This window comes from Cheilinus undulatus, linkage group 9 (genome assembly GCF_018320785.1).
Source record: "Cheilinus undulatus linkage group 9, ASM1832078v1, whole genome shotgun sequence".
Lineage (NCBI taxonomy): Eukaryota > Metazoa > Chordata > Actinopteri > Labriformes > Labridae > Cheilinus > Cheilinus undulatus.
In genome coordinates, this window is record NC_054873.1 from 38066188 (window position 1) to 38089456 (window position 23269).

General features: G+C 37.6%; 1 protein-coding gene across 2 annotated transcripts in view; it reads right to left on the bottom strand.

The window, feature by feature from the left end:
* Positions 1 to 23269, bottom strand: part of znrf1 (zinc and ring finger 1) — a 96693-nt gene that overhangs the window by 21168 nt on the left and 52256 nt on the right. For both annotated transcript variants that reach the window (XM_041796644.1, XM_041796643.1), the window contains exon 2: positions 12208 to 12303. In XM_041796644.1, the coding sequence (XP_041652578.1) occupies positions 12208 to 12303 (96 nt within the window). The remainder of the gene's footprint in view (positions 1 to 12207; positions 12304 to 23269) is intronic.

The window sequence follows — 23269 nt, forward strand, 5'->3', positions numbered from 1 at the left end:
TTTGAGAACGATAAGTCAACACTGATATAGAATACATGTGGAACTGAACAGCAGGCATTTTTCTTTGCTTTGGCAGTCATTACATCAGACTGATTTGTTAATTAAAGAGTAAAGGACTACAGAAATGTAATTACCTTTTGATGTTTGTTATGATTTGTTTCCCGAAGTTAACCTTTGCATTTTAGTCAGTAGCCACCAGTCTCTGTTCCTCTTCTCTTCTTGTCCTGCTGGTCTGAAAACTAACAGTGGAGTCCCTTATGTCAATTGATTTTGTATTAGCAAGAATAGCTCTTCAAAATGCAGTGAAGAGTTTCTTTTGCCTTGTTTGGCTTAAAGGTCTGTCACAAAAAATACTACAACTCCAAAGATTCATTTGATCCATGAAAATAGTGAAATAAGACCAACTTCTTAAAAAAGGTTTTAGAGATCTTAACTCAGATCATCACAAAGGACTTAACAAAGGGAGAAGAAGTGATGCTGTGGGTTTACGTGGACTTGAGTATCCTGGTTTTGATTGGGTTTTTGAAGCATCCAATTTTATATTTTTGTATTTAAACGTCATGGCCCAGCTCTAGATATGCCCTTGTTGTGACTCTACACTGTAAAAAATGTCCGTAGAAAATACGGCAAAAGACTGTCAAATAGCAACAGTAAAAGACCGTAAAATAAATAAACATATATTACTGTATAAAATACACAGAATTGCTGTAAATCAAGCAACGGTATGAAACATAAATTTTTACAATTAAAGTACGTAATAATTACAAAATTGTACCGTTTAAACGAAAGAAGATTGTGAAAATAAAGGAAAAATACTGTAATCTTCAAGACGGGCAATTACTCTAAAAATTACAGTAGTATTTTGTTAAAATTACAGACTTTTCTCTCATGTACATTTAAATTCACAGTAAAAATCTGTGAAAAAAATTGCAATCACATACCGTAATTTTAGCAGGGACAAGAGGTTAAAAAAACTGTATGATCAGGAAAGTTCTGTAGAAAATACAGTAAAAACCTGTCAACCTGCAAAACCTGTGAACAAGCACCAATTTGTTGTTATGTCCACATTTGTTTCTCAGTGCTACACCACATGATGCTGCCTTGTGAAATAAACGGACAGTTACAGTTAATATGAAAACCTTATTGAAACAAGAATGGTACCAAAAATCATTTTGTTTGTTCTTAATTTGATGGATGAAAGTGGTCAATTATTTTAGTTTAACTGATTTATTGGAAAAGAATGATGTTAATTGCTCTCACAAAGAATGCCATTGCATTTGTAAAGCCATTCCACTTCCTTTAATGCATCTAACACAAAATACATTGATGTACTTTAATGTTTCAGTCAATCTTTCAGAACTGAAATTGGATGACACATATTACCGATAGGAAATATAACAAGGTAATTGGAAAGAACTATTTTATATATACATAAAGAGAGAGAGAGAGAGAGAGAGATACATACTGTATATATAATATGTATATAACACAGTTGAATATATAGTATATACATTATATAAATACAATAGTTATTTTTACTGGTTAAATAACTTAAACATGAATGCAAATAGAATGACAAGAAACCCTCCATAATCAGTTTTAAAAATGAATGTGAACTGTACATATAGTCTATCAAATTGATTTCTAAGGAAAAAAATTCTTAAAAACCAATATGAAACCATGGTTTAGTTTCTGAAATTTTAATTTACTTCATACCTTATGTAATTTAATCTAAACTTCTCTTTACCTGTATGTGGGGTTATTGATGTCTAGTAAATACGTTTTGTTTCATGTGCCTATGCTGTATTAACTCTTGGAATCTGTTCAATAAAGTTGTATCAATATAAAAAATAAATATATAAAAATAATTTTGAAAAACTGTTTCCCGTCGCCATTCAACCTGTCTACACAGGAACGTCTTCTATTCTGTCTGTACTAGAACAGCGATTTGGGTGTTTAAAAATGGAACAATTTGGAAACGAGCTCCAGAGTGAACAGTTTTCATTCACCTCCCTCCATGCACACAAACAGTGCTGCTTTCTCGAAATGCGTTTGCGCATTGTGGTTGCAGTCAATTGCCATGCGCGAATACGGTTTCGCGCAGGCGCGGGGAAAGAAGGACCTAATACGCATGCGTGTGTGGTTCGTTGGAAAATCAAACCGCCAACGGCTGCCTGGTAAACTACAGCTTTTTCGTGTCTTCTGTGGTCTCGTGTGCGCGGAAATATTTCATAAAGTTGCTGTCTGCTCGTAGAACGAGCTGCAAACGAAGATGGAATACAAAGCAGGACATTGGCGTGTATTAATTCGGCGTCACCGGAGCATCAGCCTACGAGCTATTGGTAAGGTATGTAGAACCTCTTTGTCGTAGTGTCAAATATTTCTTGAGTTCTTTTCATTCAGTAACACCACGTGTTTATAGGTAGAAGTTAAATGGGTCAGGAGGCTTTTTGTTTCAATTCTAGACCAGCCAACATTGCTGTCTGATTTGTATTTTTTGCTGTCATTTTAGCGTGGAGAACGTTTAACACTTGCTGTGTTGGGGACCATAAGTGAACCCCAAGCTCAGAGCTAACTCCGCCCACTTCAGACTTTTGAAAAATGTACAAAAAATGGGCGGTTGGGTGCTGGGAACACTGGGAAGAGGGAGAGAAAAAGGACGGAGTTTTCCAGATGAGGTGGGAGTGACCGTGAGGACCGTGATGTCCCCTAGCCAAAAAGTGAGAGTCCGCAGCACTGATGCTTCAGAGCGACCTAAGGTGAAGGATTTTTCCTTCAGAGTCAGATTCATATCTGTGTTCAGAGTCACATTCATATCTGTGTTCAGAGTTCCCTGAGGCAGGCTTTCCAGCTTATTCCTACCCTTCCATGAATATGGGCGCAACTTCCGCTCCGTTCTATCTAAACGGGACTTTGTATAGAAACGAGATGCTAAACGTGACTATTAAAGCAATTTTGATACCAAACTACATAAACTTAGACTGCTTAACCTCAAACGGGATAATATTATTATTATTTCTCTAGCCTCTACTGGAGAGTTCAAATTGATGACATTACTTTAGATAACCTACACGGGCGTATTTAGCTAACTTTAGTAGCTTTATATCAGTATGAAAAGATACATTTCTAGTTTGTGGAGTTGCTGAAATTCTCATTTTACAAACTAATCACTCTTAAATATGGGAATTATATTTATAAAATTATCCATGACTCAAGTTGCCAGCTCTTCAGTTTGGTAAATGTCAAGTTTTGTATTAAGAATTAATGATAAATTAATACTAAAAGAATCACATCCCCGATGCACTTAGACAGTGGACAGCATGTTGTGAGAGACATATTTAACTTTGTCATAATATTAGTACCATGAACATAGCAACAGGTACTGAGCATTGCAGAAAATATGATTAAAAAATTTCAGCTCATTGATTTAACAAAAATGAAGCAGTATTTATTACAGCAAATATTTATTTATTTCAGAACAACCACTGTGGACACTAAATCACTTTAGTAAGCCTTTGGAAGAATCATGTTTTGCTATTATTGTTACTGTACTGGAAGTTCCACTTCCATTCATAGCTACAGTAGACCCCCAGGAATAATGTGGTATCCACCTTATTTACTTATCTACAGCTTATAATACAAACAATGTGAACATGTGATAACAAAAATATAAATATTTACAAATTCCAGAAGAATTCCTATTGAAACAACTGTCGTTCTTTGTTAGCGTTCATAGTTAGCTGCTGTACTAGAATACATGTATTTAATGTAGCCTACTTCCGTTTTGGCACCGGAAGTTTCGCCCATATTCACATTTACAGTAGCGGCCCCAGGAATAAGGTGGATAGTGTGGTGGTGGACTGTGGTGGTCCTGGGCACTACCTGTTGGCTCCAGCACCTCCTAAATGCATAATGGGGATATGTGCACGTCAGTGTCATGGCACTAAAGATTTAATAGCTCACTTGATTTTTGCAGGATGCCACAAAGCTCAAGATTCAGAGAGGACAGTTGGAGGGCTGCTCAGAGGACATAAAGGGCTTCTCTCCTGTTTCGACAAAAAAGAAGACAACCTCTTTTGCCTTGTTGAAACATTCTTGCCAGATGGGGTACCAGTGGAAAGCCTGCCCCATGTATTGTTTTTTGTAGTAAGTGGATCTCAGAAACACTTTAAAGACTCATTTGGATGGTAATGGATGATTTGCTTGTAATTCTTTTCTACTTTTATCATCCTCCCAGGAGCCTCTTGCTAGGCTTCAAGGCAGCTCATGCTATGCATTGACCAGCATTGGGATCCACTCAGGAGTTCCTACAGAGGTAATAATTTTTCCTCTTTAGAGGTAGTTATATGGTATAGTGTAATGCTGGCAAAATGTTTTATTTCCTTCCAGCCGTGTGCATCATATGATACAATATCAGTTATTTTTATAACTGTGTTATCGCTCACCTGTAACAACTGCTATCCTGAGGAAGACGGTTCAGGACAATAAGAGCCAAAACTAACAGACTGAAAAACAGCACATATCCCAGAGCAGTTGCAATAATAAACTAGAAAAACACTCAGAGAGCGCAGACCTCCGCCATTAGCCCTATCTCCCAATAGTGAAGAGTCCTTTAAAAATTCCTAGATCCAGACGATGATCTGAATCAGTCCCAAAATCAAATCAGTTCTTCCTTTTGCCATTTCTGACATTCCCTGGAAATTTCATCAGAATCTATCCATAACTTTTTGGGCTATGTTGCCAACAAACAAACTAACAAACCCTGCCAATCACATAACCTCCTTGGCAGAGGTAATAATAATTGCACTGAATGGAACTGTGCAAAATTTCGTTGTACTTGTGTACAATGACAATAAAGATTCTGGTTCAGATTTTTAGGTTTGATAGTGTCCAAATTTTCAAATTTAAAAAACAAAAAAAAAATAGATGTGCAGCATTTTTTCTAAACCAAAACTGTTGTGAGCAGAAAAAGCGCAAGGGCAAGCAAGATGACTTACAGAGCTGTGGGATCAACACACACTCTAAGTGGAGGGGGTAGCACCAGTCACAGCTTAGTGTTGATTTTAGAAGAACATATAAACACAGCAACACCCGTCTGATAACTGCTTGACAGCTGGATCACTCTACATGTATGTCTGCATTTTTGTGTCTGCTGTAGCTTCTGCCACAAAACACAAGGGATGTGACAAGACATTCAGCTCACGGGACAAGAAGAGATTGGGTCCACTCCTTTTTTGAGTGAATTCAAAAATTGGATAGTACTTTGCAATCAGTGCGTACATAAGTGTTCAAAACTTCTAAGTTGACATGATTTGGTGCTTTACCTTGTCTTTCTATTTTTCCTTAATCTTTTTTAAGGTCCTGTTTCTTCTGCTAGTAGTGACTAGGACTCCATTACTTTATACTGTCTCCGGTATTCCACTCTTCTAAAAAGACGCCAGTTATCAAGGATTAATAATGGTAAGCCTTGCACAGCATTTGTACATACCTCAATAGATTCTTTAGATTAATCTGGTCATGTAGAAATACCCAGAATACTGCCATGCCACTGCTTTGTCCAGCTTGTTCTCAGTGTTCTGATGATCACACCATATGGGGGCCAATACAGTTTTCTGTGTGAGTCATATGTTTTCATTATGATTGATTTAAAATTCAGTGCCCATCATCTTTGTTACAGCAAAATCCTTTTGCACCCCAAAGCATTTAGGGTAAGTGTACCCATTAGGCCCACCAAAATCTAAGTTCACGTATTTTTCATAGATACTAAGATGGTTTATAAACATGATCAGTTGTTAGAATGAAGGATTAATCCCTCATTTGAAGGTATATTTATTTACTTATGCATATTTTAAAGAACAAATTAAAGAAATGTTATGAATAAAGTCAAAAGTCTGGCATGGCCTTAATTGGTACCTAAGTACCATTTAAGCCCACGTGTGTTCCAAATAAGCCCACAACCACGTTTATAGACAGAAATTAAAAAAATTATTACATTTTTCAAGTAGTAAACATACATTAATTCAGTAACATGTTATACATGTTAAACACAATTTATTTTTTGAACTTGGCTTTAATGTTTGGCTTGTAACAATGGACCACCACAAACATGACTAAGTAGGCCTAAAACTAATTTTCATTGGCTTCAGTATTTAACATTTCATTGAACATTTTATTTAATATTGACAAAATTTGATTCAATATTGACAAAATAAAAAATGTGTTTGTTTTTAAAAGTATTAAATGACATTACAGTGCATCAACAATATCTTATTGAACTTAGATTTAATGTTTGGCTGTCACAATGATGATTTTAGGACAGTTGCTGTAATTCCTCTTTTTTGTTGGCATTTTTCTCACTATAAACAAATAATTATGCAAAATTAACTGACATAACAATTCTTCTGGGCAGTGTGTGATCTGTGATGTACTCGTGTTAATGAAGTTAGTATAACAACATCCAACACAGGATTACAGCGAAAAGCTATCAAACCTCAAAATTTCATTTTTTTATATTGAAACACATAAGATGGGCTTAAATGGTACTAAAGTGACTACCAGGAAATGAAGATAATATGTTCTCACCAAAATTAAACAAATGTTTAAAGAAATGCCTGTAGCCTAAATATGCTGTAAAACTTGCCATCAGTGTTATTCCTCTTCTGCCAAACTTTCTGAATTATCAAGGAATTCTTGTTCAAAGTTTTATGTAAGATTTATGTAAAATGAATCAGAAAACAGTTTGTGTACTTATCATTTTTAATCATTAAGCAGTGTATCTGTCAGTAGGGCTACATGTATTGACTAGTGATTAGCTCGCTACGCTAGCTAGCATGACTCATCTTTTCACATAAAACGAAATAGTAAGAAATTACAAAAAAACTACCTGTTTATACACAAAAAACAAATCAATAATTACAAATTACATAATATGAATGTACTTAACAAGTCAGTGGCTGAAAATGGTTGAAAAGAGGTTCCTTCTGAGGGGTCCCAAAACACCAAAGTTTTTAGGCGACTTTATCTGAGCCTCTTTGAGACTGCACAAATGTAGGCGGGCCTTTTTCAATATCTACAAATGTGATTGGTGTCAAACAAAAACTGACATATAATTAAGAAATTGTGTGATTGGACCAAATAATGTATAGCATAAGACAGGCCCCTCTTTTTTTTTTTTTTTTAAATTGACTTCAAAGTCGCCAGTGGGCTTAAATGGTGCCTGGGCTTAATGGGTAGGCTTACCCTAATACAATACAATAATAACTTTATTCATCCCGAAAATTATATAGAAATTATATATAAAATTATATATTATATTTACATGTAAAAGCAAATTCTATATTTATTTGGGTGGTCTTACAAGTAAATATATATATAAAGAGCATAGTTTGCAAATATTTATCTTGTGGTTCAACTACCTAAAATCACAATATAACCCTTATGAAAGGTTCATACCAAGGTCTTTTGCTAACACTTGTGGTTTGGGCTATTGTGTGTAGCTTTAAATCAGTGTTAATTTCACGACTAAAACTATGACTAAAAATGTTCATCGACAGCCTTGTTTTCCATGACAAAAACTAGACTAAGACTAACAAAAATAGATCTGTGATGACTAAAACTGACAAAAACTAAGTTTAGTTTTTGAATAGAATGTAATGTAGTTTTTGTCGGACATTCAAAATCCATGATATCTCTCCACTGTGGGTAATTCTGTCAAAAAACAATGCAGCTGTAGCTCTTCTGTCTCTCAGCTGTAGAAAGCAGGGACCCCAGGTTTGGCAGGGTGCAGAGAACATCCCACTATGACTTGGTACCAGATTAAGCAAGACAATAAATGCTTGGACTAAAAGTAAAACCTAAAATGTGAGGACTTTTTATGGACTAAAACTAAATGGACAGAAATGACTAAAATGTGACTGAAACTAAAATTCATTTCACTTAAAGACTAAAACTAAGACTAAAATTAAAAATATCTGCCAAAATTAAAACTGCTTTAAATAATGACATCAATTCAAATTTATGTTTAGTTTTTACAGCAATAGCTATGTCACTATTTTGTGTGGGTCCATATCTTCTTGGATATGTGAAGGAGGGGGGAGCTCAGTGGATACAAGCCTGGGCACCACAGCTTTAAACTATAGACGAAAAGCAAATTGCAATTAATATGTCATAACTGTCTCATTATAATCAATAACGGAAAAAGTAATTGGCTGTTGTTAGGTGATTGCTGACTTAATAGCTGGCACTTGTGGGTACATTTGCGTTTCTTCACCATATTCTATTATAGAAATGATCTGTATGTACTGTACACACTGTTTATTTTATTCTGTTGTGCTGATTGTAAGCATGGCTTATTAGAGCCTAGTTTTCTCAAATTTACATCTGTGTAGGCATTAAACTGAAGCACTGAATCACTCTAACTTTGCTTTGTATATGTACTTGCTGCAGAGAGGATGGAGCCAGTCCAAAGTAGAACACCTGATGAACTGTGCTCGAGTCTTCAAGAAGATGAAGTTTCTTGGCCATGTGAAGCTTCCCAAGTGGAAGGCCTTCTTCAGTCAAGACTGGACTCATTACTCTTGAATCATTTAGGGGCAAGTGACTTTGTTTCATCTTCATGCATTACACCAAGGACTACCTGTCATACATATGGACACAAGCTTTTTCTTCCAAGATCTAAACTGCTTTGTGAGTATACAGAAAAGTTATCAGATGTGTTGAAAGGTTTTTTATTTCAAACATATAACTGCAGAGTTTCTTGTTGTTTATTCAGCTTGAATCTTTTGTTAAAAGTAGGAGTATTAGGGCACTACTGCAAAAATCTAGCAAATTAACTGAAATTTCACATGTTTTGTACTGTATTTTTTTACAGTAAATTTCTGGCAACCACAGCTGCTGGTAATTTACCGTAAAAAATTAAAGTAAGGCAGTATTAAGCTACTACTGTAAATTCTGCGAACATCAGCTGTAATTTCTCATGTTTTGTCCTGTATTTTTTACGGTAAATTTCTGGTAACCACAGCTGCCAGTAATTTACTGTAAAATTTAAAGTTGGGCAGTATTTTGCTACTACCGTAAAATCTGCAAACATCAGCTGTAATTTCTCATGTTTTGTCCTGTATTTTTGTAAATTTCTGCTAACCGCAGCTGCCAGTAATTTACTGTAAAATTTAAAGTTGGGCAGTATTTTGCTACTACCGTAAAATCTGCAAATATCAGCTGTAATTTCTCATGTTTTGTCCTGTATTTTTTACGGTAAATTTCTGGTAACCACAGCTGCCAGTAATTTACTGTAAAATTTAAGTAGTTATAATAAAATACCGTTAAACATTATACGGGTCTACTGTTTTTATTACTGAGATAGACTGTATTTAGGTTTACAGGATTTCTGGTGTTTTTAAAGTAATTTACCGTAAACAGGTTTGTTTCATTATCGTTATTTTTACAGCCAATCCCTGTAGAAAATATTGTAATAGAGCTGTAATTTCTACATCAAATTACAGTAAGTTGTACAGCAAATTACCGTAAATATGGTTACAGTATAACTGTTATTTTTACAGCAAATCCTTGTATAAACGGTTACAATATTGTATTTTTTTAACAGAAATTTACAGTTAAAAAAAAACAGGTTTGAACTGTAATATTTACAGTTGTAGAATGTAAACACCGTTTTTTCTCATACATTCTCACCGTAATTTTTACAGTAAATCTCTGGTAACCACAGCTGCCAGCGTTTTACCGTAAATTTAACGGAATTTTTTTTACAGTGTAACCTGGCTTTGTTCCCTGGAGAACTCCCAAAGAAAAGAGAACACTATGGCATGCATACGCCTTACACTGTTTTCTGACAGCTGCTATACCTGCATGGACGTAGCACATCAGATGCAAGTGCAAGAGCGGCTGTGGCAATGAGAGGGTCTTACTTGTGGATTCTGAGTTTCTATCAGTAATGAAAGGATAAAATATAACTTGAAGTTTCCAACAAGTCATGGCTGGGCATTTCCACCCATTGCTCCCTTGCCCTATGCTGTGGGAGTGGCAGGCGGGCACCAGTCAGAGCTGAAAAAATGTTTAATATCGGTTGTTGCTTACTTTCTTCTATTCCTGGAAAAGAGGCAAGTGCCATATTTGCATTGCAATGTAGGCATAAATAATGGTGGGTGCCACAGTGAGCACAATGGCCTCATTTTTATCAAAGTCCAAAACTGGTTTCTGTTGTAAAAATTCAACATCACAGGCACCTGCAAAAATAGAGATGCTAGTTTTTATCACGTATACAGAGAAAGGCATGTTGCTCTGTGTGCATGCAAATGCACACATCCAGAAAATTATTAAAACTGGCCTATGGTTTATAACTGAGTCTCAAGTCCATGTAAACACACTCACTGACAAAACCCATTGTTTGTGAGGCATCCCTGTGTTTAGGTTTCATATTCATGTCACATAATAATGAATTGAATAATCTGGAAAGCAGGTATTGAAAATATGAAACTAATGGAAAAATGTTCACCGAGTTAAAAAAAAAAAAAAAAATCAAGTGAGAATGAGGTCATTCTCAGCTTTAAAACCCAAGAAGGTACACTGACTTCACACAGTATGTGTACTCTCAGTAGTCACTGTTTACCTTAAGAAAATTTCTGATGACTACTTCTTTGAAAGAACTGTAACTCTGTGATCCTACTCCACCTTTGTTGCTTGTTTGTTTAACCTAACCTAACTGGCTCTTCTGAGTACGAAGTGGAGCCAATTGTAAAAGTAAGGCCTGGAAGGTGCAGAGGACTATTGCCAACTAACCTTGCAAAGCCAGTGGATTGGTTGTCTGTCATCAGGCAGATCCATCTTGCAAAGTCAAAGAATGACTCAACCAGTCAGTGTTAATTAACACTGGTTATCAGCTTGGTTTAGTTGTACTGCAAGCCTGTAAACAATGGCTGCCAGAAGAGATTAGCTCAGATATAGCTATAGCGGCAATTTTATCAAACTTTTATCAAAAGCTGGAGGAAAAGTTTTTGTTCTTCTCCCAACTGGCTTTGGCAAAGTTTGGTTCCCTAACTGTCTCCATTGATAGTGAACGAGGATAATGGTTGCATGTCGAGCTTGCATTATTTAGGTTACTCCATTGTTCTGATTTGCCAGTAAGGAACGTGATGGATAGACATTTGTCCGGTCACTGTTCCAATGATTTTTTGAAAGGTTCTGCTCTAGTCAAAGCCTGTCTATGTTGAGTAATCTAGATGAATGTGAAATACCCCATGCTGTGGATAGTAAAACAGTCTGGTTAATAGCCACCCTTGGTGCACAGCTACACTCAGAATGCTGATGAGAAATAATCAACCCCTTGCTCATAAGCCTCTTATTGTTTCACAATAACATCCTTCAATTTCAACACAGTTCAATTTAAAGAAACTAATTTGTTGAGGTTTGAATGAAGTTATGATCTTTAAAGTCTTGAACATGTTTTAATAATTTCAATAAGTTTTAATAATTCCATGTTGTATTAAAGTTAAAGAGAGAGAATATTTTTTGTCAAATGCTTTCATGAAGCCTCACATAACCAACAACGAGTTAGAGGCACCTAATTGCCTTAAAAGTGGGTTATTTTGTGCAGCAGCAGGAGCCAGAGTTCTGTCTTTGACTTACTGTATCACAGGCTTCTCATAGGTTATAACAACTTATCTGCTGCTCAAGTGAAATAAAATCAACCCCCCAAAAAAGCCTCATGCTTAAAGACATAATGTCCTGTGATGGGGCCAGGAACATCTTGTGATACTAACACGTTACATGTTCCAACAGGAGTTTAATTCCATTAAGGGTCCTTGCAGTGCAAGTTGTGCTTGTACTTTTCAGGTCTACAGAGCATCAATAATTATGTTTGGTTGTATAAACTCATTTTATGAATTTTTATGATTCCTCATTTCCCCTCATTCATATTTATTGTGTTTTGGAAGGATTACTTCAACAAAAGACACCGGTGTGTAGACCCCCACCCACTTTGCCATGAATATTTATCATCACAGAGGCAGTGACAAGAGACCCAATGTAATATTGGGACAGAGGACTAATAAATATAAAGAAGGACATGGCCTTGAAAAACGAAGGCCATCATCATTATTTTTGTTTACTGGCTTTCGTTCAGAGTCTCACATCTGCAGTGCCCTTCTGCTTTTTGAGGAAAATGTGAGTACGGGAACAGAGAAAGGAATTCCTTACCATTGTAGGAGAGGCGAGGCTTGCTTAGACACATGATGAAGTGAACTTCCATTTCATTGGACGCCACAGACTTGGAGCAGACAGGACACTTGAATCCTAGAAGGAACAGCAGAAAATTGATCAGTGACTTCATCCACACACCTCTAAAACAAATAAGTCTCAAAGCTATCATGACTTGTAATTAAAGTTTGACCCAGTGATATGTCATTGCTTCAAAGCATATTCAGAGGAAGTGTTACTTTAAGACACATTTAGAAAAGCAAAAGATGAAAATGTGCCTCAGATTAAAATTGTGACACGTTTATCTTTAAGATGACGATCTGACGTCTAGGGGCATTGATGATGAATTACCCATTAGCAGGCCACTTAAATGCTGCTGTTTTACCTCAGGGCACCTGGATCCCATAAATGATATCTGTGCCAAAATAGGTTGGGCTACTGTGCTACATTTTTCTATGATAGATTAGCCCTGGCTTAGCAGTCCTCTTTGGATCTACAACAAAGTCAAGTTAATGTCAAATGTTGAGATGTTAAGCAATTAATTGTAGTAAAAACCTTAACCATCACTCAAAGACTGAAGAACATGGTCAAGAAAAAACTCAAATAAAAAAGATAGTTCTGCTGCACTGAAGGTTCCATAGAGCACTGTGGCCTCCATAACTCTGATGGAAGAAGTTTGGTACAACCAGAACTCTTCTTGGCCAAACTGAGCAATCAGGGTAGAAAAGTCTTAGTGAGAGAGGTGACCAAGAGCCTGATGGTCACTCAGCTCCAGAGACCATGTGTAGATTTGGGATAAAGTTCCAGAAGGACAAGCATCCCTGCAGCCCTTCAACGATCTGAGCTTTATGGCAAAGCGGCTAGACTAAAGCCTCTCCTCTTTGTAAAACAGATGAAAGCACACTTGGAGTTTGCAGAAAAAGCACATGAAGGACTCTCAGACCACGAGAAACAAGATTCTCTGGTCTGATGAAACCAAGATTCAACTATTTGGTCTCATTTCTAACCATTATGTCTGGAGGAAACCAGAAACTGCTTATCACCTGCCCAATACCACCGTAACAGTGAAGCATGGTGGTGGCAGCATCATGCTGTTGGGGGTGTTTTTCAGCAGCAGAGACTGGGAGACTGGTCAGGGGTGAAGGAAAGCTGAATGGAGCAAAGCACAGAGATATCCTCAATGAAAACCTGTTCCACAGTGCTCAGGCCCTCAGACTGGGTTCAAGGTTCACCTTCCAACATGACAATAACCCTAAGCACACAGCTAAGACAATACAGGAGAGGCCTAGGGACAACTCTGTGAATGTCCTAGAGTGGCCCAGCCAGAGCCCTGACTTGAACCCTATCGAACCTCTCTGGAGAGCCCTGACAATGGCCACTGATGGTTGCATTTGCAGAGAAGAATGGCAGAAAATTCCCAAATCCAGGTGTCCAAAGCTTGTTGTGTTATATTCAAAAAGACCCAAGGCTGCAAATGTTGCCAAAGATGCCTCTACTAAACACTAAGAAAAGGGTCTGAATACTTAATGTGATATTTCAGTTTTTCTGTGCGATACATCCAAAAGTTTCAAAAATGGTTTTAACCTTGTCATTATGGGGAACTTTGTGTATATTAACGAGAGAAAAACCAAGTGTAAATGCCTGTAATACCAAACTGCAACATCACAGCATTGAAAAAGTCAAAGAGGTCTGAACGCTCTCTGAAAGCACTGTTGATACATAAAAACAACAACACCAAGGCAGACATAGACAGGCCATATATACACACTGCAGAGCTGGGAGTTCACAACACTTTGCTCATATTTTGACTGAGACAGTTTTTTACTTATTTGAACAGATTTAAATTGGGGCTATCCTTCTGTGAATCAGGTCTTTAATGTGAAATCAATATATAATAAGCTAAGACCAAAAGGTAATGCTCTGCAATTATTATTATTAGAACTACTGATAAATTTTGAAGCAAAAGATTCAGTAGTGTGTATCATCCACTCTGCAAAATTCAGTTTTGTGTTTCCTCAGTCAGGGATACACTCATTTAGTTGTCAGTAGTTTTGTTTCACAACACCAGCATTAAATTTTAACATTGCAAGGATGATGAATCACACTTAATTCAGCTAAAACTGTTCAAGCCTCACAGCAGCCAAAACTTAATACATTTAGGGTGAGTTAGAGGGGAAGTCCAGATGTGACATACAGTATGTGTCATGACAAAGACAGATGCAAGCAAATGTCCCTGCGAAGTCTTCTGAAAGAGAGACGATCTCTTTGTGACTTACATCTGATACTATATAAACTCAGCGTACAATGAGGTTCCATAGCTTCCTCTGGGCTGGGACAACTGTGGCTCAGTAGCATGTGAATGTATATGGATGCACATGAATTGGAATAGTTGATACTGATGGCCATGTTACATACTGTAACAGGCTTCACAATCAGTGTTTGAATGATGAGTGAATGGGCAGAGGCTGTGTTCCACTGAGTGTGTGTTTGGTGTGAGACGATGCTGCACATGTCCAATTTGGCTTGTACCATCACAACTTATGATACGATATGATATGAAACAATCTGATTCTTTTAATGTCCACATAGGTAAATTCATCCTGGACTTTAAGTGCTACACACATTTCTCTTCCTCCACAGTAGAATCAGTAAATAAAAACAACATAAACTAACAGACACCACATAAATACAAAAAGAATGCACCAATTAAAACTGTTAAAACAGGCAGCAGCATACAGCTGACAAGCAGAGCAGCACCACTGGCTTTTACTGGTCTAACACAATTCCACTCAATGCCTCTTCATGTTTTTTTTCACCCACTTGTCCCCTCCTCTGCTCTTAGACCTAACTGTATTAGTTTAACACATAATGGACAATTAGATCAACCATGAGGCCACATGAGTCGAGTTTGCAGCCCGCTGAAAACAGACAGCTCTGCTCTGCTATAAATGAAAGTTTCAAACAAAACAGTGCTGATCCTCGTCTCTGGATATGATCACTCAGATGTGTTGTGTATCTCAGAATGTGCACCCATTAAACAAATAAAGTAATAGCATCAACAGCGTCTCATTTTAGTGTCCTGCAAATTTACTTCAGAAACCCTGCCATGTAATGTTCTCATGCCATAAACCTCTTCTATCACATCTTTTAGGTTCTCACTCATCAGATTAAACATTAAAGCTATAGTTTAGTTGGGATTATAGTGACTAATCTGAGTGGACAGAGACCGTACATGTGCTTCAGTCATGTGCTGACAAAATGACATTAAACCATTGACAAGCAGCAGAAGAGCCAAGAGGACGTCCACAGGGACTTTATTTTCTGTTTTAGGTACTTTTTCCTTTTAGGAGAGTTTTATCTCTGTAGATTTTTCTCTCATGAGAATGTTTTTCTTCCACGTTTTGCAGTTCTCAGATGATGAGAGCCCCCTTACAGTGAACCATAAGTTTTGTTTTTGTCCTGTTCAAGTGCATGAACTCAAAGTTGTTTTTTGTTAAATTTGATAGGAGATTTATCATCCATATTGAGGGCTTCAACAATCACTGGATTCTACAGCTCCTTTAATGTAAAATGTCCTTCAGTACACATGGTGCAGGTGAAGCCTCCACAAAAACATGGGGAACACTGATTTCAAAAAAAGAGGTGATGTATTAAACAGCTTATAGAGTTTATATTCACAATGCTGCTGATTGGATAAAACCTAAACTAATCAATCAGTTTTTATTTGTATTGTGCCAATTCATATCAAATGCAATCTTTATAAAAGAGCAGGTCTTGACTGCACTCTTTACTTTATTATTTACAAAGACCCAACATTAACCCACCATGAGCACAGCACAAAGAAACATTTTGCAAAGTTACAGTGGCATGAAAACCCTTTTAACAAGTAGAAACCTGAACCAGAAACAGACTCAGATTGAAAAGCCCTCTGCTCAGACTGTGTTGGGCTGCGAGGGTAAAAGAGAGAGATGGGTAGAGACAAACAATCAGAACAACAACAATGAATAAGATAAACGTACGGCTACTCTGGTCATAAATTCCTCCTGTATGTAAATAAAGTGGCTGTCGCACATTCTCTTGCACATTATTTCAAATTTTAAGGAAAACGCTTTGGCTAGATGAGAACAACTTTTTTCCTGCCAGGAGAAATTAAACTAAACAATATATCACACATTTGTGAAGCAATGTTGTGTTATTTTTGTACAGGTTTCATCCTTTAGCTCCTCACATTTTTGTCAGATTCCTGGGAAATATATGACAGACACGAATCTGTTCTGAGGGTCTACAGAGATGTTGACACTTATGGATTTTGGTCAGCATAATACAGCATAGTTTACCCCAAAATACATCAAAAGATTTTTTGAAGAAATAAAAGGCAACTTAATCTAAAGCTATGTCATTTTCAAATACTGTGTATCTTCACACATTTCCTCTTCTGCTTCTGTAAAAATATTTAGAGAATAAAAAATCAAAACATTGGGCAGAATAAGAATCATTTAAGCTATGGTTGCCCTTGTATATGTGTGTGACAGAGACTTGGATATGAGACGGGTTGGCATTATAATATATTGAAGTACTTCCTTCAGGGTAATTTTGAGGCCCCAGATAGAGCCCAATATGATGCCCTTCCATTTTGAGCAAAAATAAACCATAATGAGTGAACAAAATATTTTGAAGTGTCTTTTTCTGGTTAAAGAGTCGGAGAACTAATGAACATGCTCAAATCTGAAATACCCAGATACCCAGCAGTACTTGTTCATCACCTCTTAGAAGGAAATCATAAGTCAAACTCAGCACATCTAAATATTTCAGCATGTCTCTAGGCCAACTGTAACTTCTGACTGTAAGTTAAGAAAATTAAAAAATATATCCTCACTATGGGTGCAACATTAGTTCTTCTGCTGCAAATCATACAATTTCATTTGTTGCATGTCATTTTACACATGAATACACTAATTCATTCTTCAATATTTCTTTAGGCGACTCCAGGTTGCAAATCAACAACCTCAAACAAATTGAACAAACTGTTATAAAAGATGGATCACTGAGTATGAGAATTAGTCAATATTGCATGAACATTTGTACATGAATTCAGGGACATGTTGATTGTTTTCTTTGACATTAAGGTATAAATTTGAAGGAGTGGATTCCAGTAATCAATGGTAAATCAGTACTATTACAAACAGGTTCTAGAAAAACTGTGTGGAAAAAGTCTGAAGAAAGAGACCACAGTTGTAAAAAAACAGTTTCTTTCTTCATCAGGACAATGTGCCAGCTCACATTGCGCTCTCAGTAAAGCAGTTTGTGGCACAAAAACAAATCACAGTGCTTGACCCCACTTCCTATTCACCTGATCTAGCACCGTGTGTCTTTTTTCTTTTTCCTAAGATCAAATCTGAGCTCAAAGAAACACGTTTTGAGTCTGTGTCAGAAGTGAAGAAAAGAACGACAGAGGTTCTGAGACAACTGCCTGAAGAAGACCTTCTGCACCGCTTTGATCAGTGGAAGACCTGAATCAGCAGTGTGTTGATGCAGACTGGGGGTATATTGAAGGAGACAGACACTGAAAAATGTTTACGTTCAGTAAAATTGTATTACAGCATAAGTTTAGTTTTTAATAGCCATACCACGTATACCCTCAAACATGCCAAACTATCTCTGTCATAGTGTTAAAAAACAGTAGGAGATAAATTATAACTAAATCATCTACTATTAAAAATTTAAGTTAACTATGGAAAACTACTCAGTCAAAGAACATTTTCTTACTTTGTTTTCTTATGGTTGTCATATATGGAAGCAGTGATAATTGCTGAGTAATATGAATGTATTGTCTATAAGTGTGTGCTCCATACTGAGGAGCCTAAAGGCCCGTCATCACAGGCTGTTCTGGGGCCAGTTCTCCCAACCTTACACCACTGGTTGTAGCCCTTGTTAATGAATACTGATGACATCATCAGTTCTCATGGTACCATAAAATCTCAAACATTATTACTAGGCATGTTTAGCAACACCTGAAAGATCAGAACCAAAGTCAGTCTTAAACCAGAAATGAATGCTTAGTTGTGTTTCTTTAATAATACATAACTCATCACAATTTATCATTATATAACGGTATCACAGTTATCTGATGCTTCATTAATTAACAGATAAAACCAAGGATTATTTTCCAATTATCTTCACATGATGTTTTGTGTTGCAAACTTGGTGTAAACAATGAAAGGTCAGATCAGTACTCAAGCAATCTGAAAATCAGCAAAAGCTGTCAGCTGTTTGAATTGTGTAATACTTGGTGAAAAAAAAGCTGAAAATCAGGGATAGGGAGATACAATAGGAGAATTTGTATGAATACAAATGTTGGACAAATTCACTACACACAGACCCCCTCCACCCCCCGCATGGCAGCTGACCCACTTTTCCCTCAGCTGCTATTTTCAGAAGCTCCATAGGGACGAGCAGAGAGAAAGATGGAGGAAATGAGTGAAAAAGAGCAGCAGAAGGAAGGTAAGAGAGTTCAGCAATCTGAGGAGAAATGAAGGGTTATGATACCTGGTCCTGCAGGACTGTGCCTGTGTAGTCAGGGAGGTACGAACGTGTGAGTGTGTGTGTGTTTGTGTGGGATCCTTGAGGATTTTTCATATCAAAGCAGTGTACGAGGTCATACAGGGACAAATATAACTCATGTAGGTCTGGATCATAGAGTCATTATGATGCTGCCTTTTTAAGAGTGTGTATGTATGACTTGTAAGAGTGCATACAAGCATGTATAGAAAGAGACTGTGCCAGTAATCCTGCAGAGTACACTGGACAGGATTTGTTTATGTCACATTGGCATCTTTCTCTCAAATATTTGTCCCGCCTGTCATCCCTCTGGACTGACTGCAGGTGATGTCAGTGAACTACACACAGCAGGTTTTTGATCAGCAGCCACTGGATGCTCTTCACACAATGACAGAGAGAAAACAGCTGACCACTCACCTCTGAACTGACAACTTTGAATGCTACAATTAGAGAGAAGTCTGAATCAATATATGCAAAGGAAAGGAGAGCTATTTGTCCTTTCTTATTGCCAATAATGAAACAATAATAACAATAATATTCTTGTTTTAATTTTAAAATAAAAACCTGATAAAAGGAAGTGATCTCCTTTTTAAATAGGGTTAAATCAGGTGAAGTGAGACCATGTACACTCTGTCCCCGATTCACCTCACCTTCATGTCTCTAAAGGGTTGATTATAGCCATTTGGAGGCCCCAGGCAGAGACCAATACAAGACCCATCCACAGTCAGCCAAGAGCAATCAAAGCAAGCACACAAAATATTTTAAAGTGTCTGTTTCCTTGTAACAAAGTCAGACAACTACAGTTAATACTTCTGAACTGAAATACTTAATACCCTTCTCTACTAGCTGATCATCCCTCAGAAGAGCACTGTAAGTCAAACTCAGCACATTTAAATATTTTAACAAGTCTCTAGGCCAACTGTAACTTATGAAAATAAAGATATCTCCTCAATACTAGTGCAGTATAAGTTCCTTCTGTTACCAATCATACATCTTCATTTGTATCATGCTGATTTACCACAGTCATCATTTCAGAATTTCCATAGGACCCTTAACCTCGCAAAGCAGATGGATACGCCCATTTCCTTGTTTCTCACTGGCGAATCCATCTTGCAATGCTCCCATCTGAACCGTTTGGGCCCGTTTAGAAAGTGACAGGACCAATCAGCAATAAGGGGCAGTACTTTCAGGTGCAGCAGAGTCGTGACGTAAACAAGCAGCAGCAAGAGCTGGTGCAGTTATGGAGGAAGAGATTAGCGTGGATGCTGCAAAAGCGCCAGTTTTATCAGAACTTGACGACATTTCTTCGTTAAAAGAAGAACAAAGAACAGCAGTGAGTTGTTTTCTCTTCAAAAACGACAAAAGTCGAGTACTTACATGTCTATAGTCGCCATGTTTCGCGTTATTCCTCAGTAGTTGCGCATGTGCAGCTCGATAACGGCTACGTCACGTGTTTTGTTGCTCTGATTGGCCCGTAGAGATGTGACAGACAGAATATTCACCCAATCACTCTCCGAGTTTTTTTCAAAGCCTCTGCCTTTTCTCAAACGTTTCCTATTGAAGCTTTTCCAGATGGATGTGTGAAACACATCCATCTGGCGTGTCCGTGATAGGACCCTTCCTTGTGTAAACAATAAGGGCATTAATGAATGATGATATGAAAAGATTCTGGGGCCTTTAGAGAGGCTTGGACTTTGCAGTTGGGTCTAAGACCGTCGCTTTTGTGATGCTATTTTTCCCTCTTGGCTCAATTTTCCAAAAAAAAAAAAAAAAAAAAAAATACATGCCTCAATCATTGAGAGCAATTTTAGTTGTATACCTAAAAATTTGTTGCATCCATAAAATGACTATACTCGTGCAAAGGTTTTAGGCATGTAGGGCACTTACATTTTATCATGGGGCCTGATGTGCCACAACAAAGGGCTGGAGGGGCGGGGTGTGTGTGGGAGGAGGGCAGAGTCAAGATAGACACATGTCAACACACATGTCAGTCGACAGCAAGGTCAAGCTCGATGGCATTTCTTTGACCCAAGCCTATTTTTTTTTATACATTTTTGGGCTTTTTAATGCCTTTACTGGATGGAGGAGGACAGTGGACAGAGTCAGAAATGGGACAAGAGCGGGGAGAGACATGTGGCAAAGGACCACAGGATGGGTTTTTTTTTGTATGTCATCACATTCATACTTCACGTTCTATTTGAAGGAGTGATGGTCTATAATATCCTCCTGTTCATACATCAGAACAAGTCCATTATTGCTTTTTGTTGGTTTTTTAATTCTTTTTAAGAGCAAAAGGCCGCAAATCACTCAGAGCGCTTCTGCTGTAGTTATGATTCATGCTCTTTGACCCGCATGTGGCCACGATGTCGGCTAAGATGGAACAAGATTAGTCTGGCATGGTGCTGTCGTGAATGACCCCCCAAAAAAACTTGTAGTTTGAGCTGGCCTTTACATCACCCTATAGGTGTGGACTGTTGTTTTTGCCCCTGCTAATACACAAGGACATCTAGAGCACTACAGGGGTTGTATCAATCTCCTTCCTGCCCTCAGGTGGCCTCAGGTGTCTTACTCGCCACATTGACACCTTACTTCAGCCTGAATTTTTGGTATGAACGTGCCTAAAAGTTCTGCACAGTACTGCGTATCTTTAAGCCCTTTAGAGCACATGGTCCCAGAGCATTACTCAGCCAAATGGCTAAACAAATATGATGTTGTCTCTCCTACTGTTAACTTGAATAAATCATAAATAAAACATAAGGACAAATGAAGCAATTATGATTTCGTTTAACACAAATGGATGGAATCAACTGTACCTGTCAGAGCCTGTGAAGCAGACCTAAAAATATTGGGATAAATAAATCTCAAAGATTTAGAGTACTCTATTTAAATAAACTAGAACTCAGTATCAGGCCATCCACTGAAGACAGAGAAGACAACACAAAACATCTGCTTCAGATTAAATCCAACCAATTTGTTTACAGAGGGAGTCGGTTTCCCACGACTTGTTTTCATTTAACCATGTAAAAGTATCAAAAATAGATTTAGACCATCATGAGATAGTCTTCTAACCTCAACTAATGCATTAACAGTAAGCAGCTATTCAAAGGCACAACTGTGACTGTGTGATTGTTGTCAGCCCCTCCAGCAGAGAGAAGTTCAAACATATTCTTTTATATTTCTGTTTTTTCAGTTGTTTACCTCTGTCTGAGTCTTTCTTGTGCCATGCTTAATTGTCTTCAGAATATTTTCTCTTCCTTTCTCCTTCCTTCTCATTATCTCCAATTGTTCTGCCATCGTATTGAAGCATGTTTGTCAGGTAGATTGCCTTTACTCAATATGGGATCCTGTTTGTTCACATGCACCACTGTGTGTCCTGCATGTACCATTCTGTCTTTTCTAATGCTATGAAAAATGATAAAAACTAACAACTAACACTTTCTGCAGCGGAAAGATTAAAAACATGCAACCATGGTGAATATAGCACTTTTGTCATCTAAAGCTGCAGAGCTGTTAACCGTTAAATTCACATAAACATTTTGTTCCAAACAAAATTCCTCAGTTTTGGATTGACTGCGTTAGTTCTGCATCTACAACGACACCAGGTATGCATTCTTTGACTTGAAAATGGGACATTCCTCCTTATGTCATATTTTCAAGCCCACAGAAGCTTAGAAAAATGGAAATAATTGTACAGTCATAAATCTATTATTTATATTTATTACACAGAAAAACGCGCATGTGCACCACATTAGCAGCATCATATCCAGAGCTCTAATGGAGTGGACACACTGCCATGAATTCTAGACATGCCACCCAGCTCTCTCAGGCACTAGTTGTCTCAAATTAAGGAGTCTTGTTAAGGAAAACTAAACTCCATTGTTCACCACAGTCTTCTCAGTATGGATGAATTTGACACAATGAGGGAGACAAATGGCTTTTATAGTGGCATGGCATTCTGCATGTGATGTAAGCTATCTGAAAGCACAGACTAGAAACCTCAGTTTAACAGCTCTTCTTCCTCATTGTGTCAAATCATACAATTGAATGAATATTTCTCTGACACATCCATTTTGATTGAGTTAAGGTCCATCCATTTAGTCAGGGGCTGGTTGATGGTGGCAGCAGACTAAGCAACTCAACCCACACATCCATCCCAAACAACATTTTCCAGCTCCACCCTGGGATTCTGAGGTGTCCCCAGACCACATGGAATATATAATCCTTCCAGCAAGTCTGCCCTAGAGTCTCATCCTGGGGATGAGGAAGGATCCTGTTCAGATACCCGAACCAGCTCTGGTCTGATGAAACTGAGGTTTAACTGTTTGGCCTCAATTCTAACTGTTATGTCTGGGAAAGCATGTTGCTTAAAATAGCATCATAACAGTGAAGCATGGTGGTGGCAGCATCATGCTGTGGGGGGTTTTATCTGCAGCAGGGACTGGGAGACTGGTCAGGGTTAAGGAAAAAACTGAATAGTGCAAAGCACAGATATCCTCAATGAAAA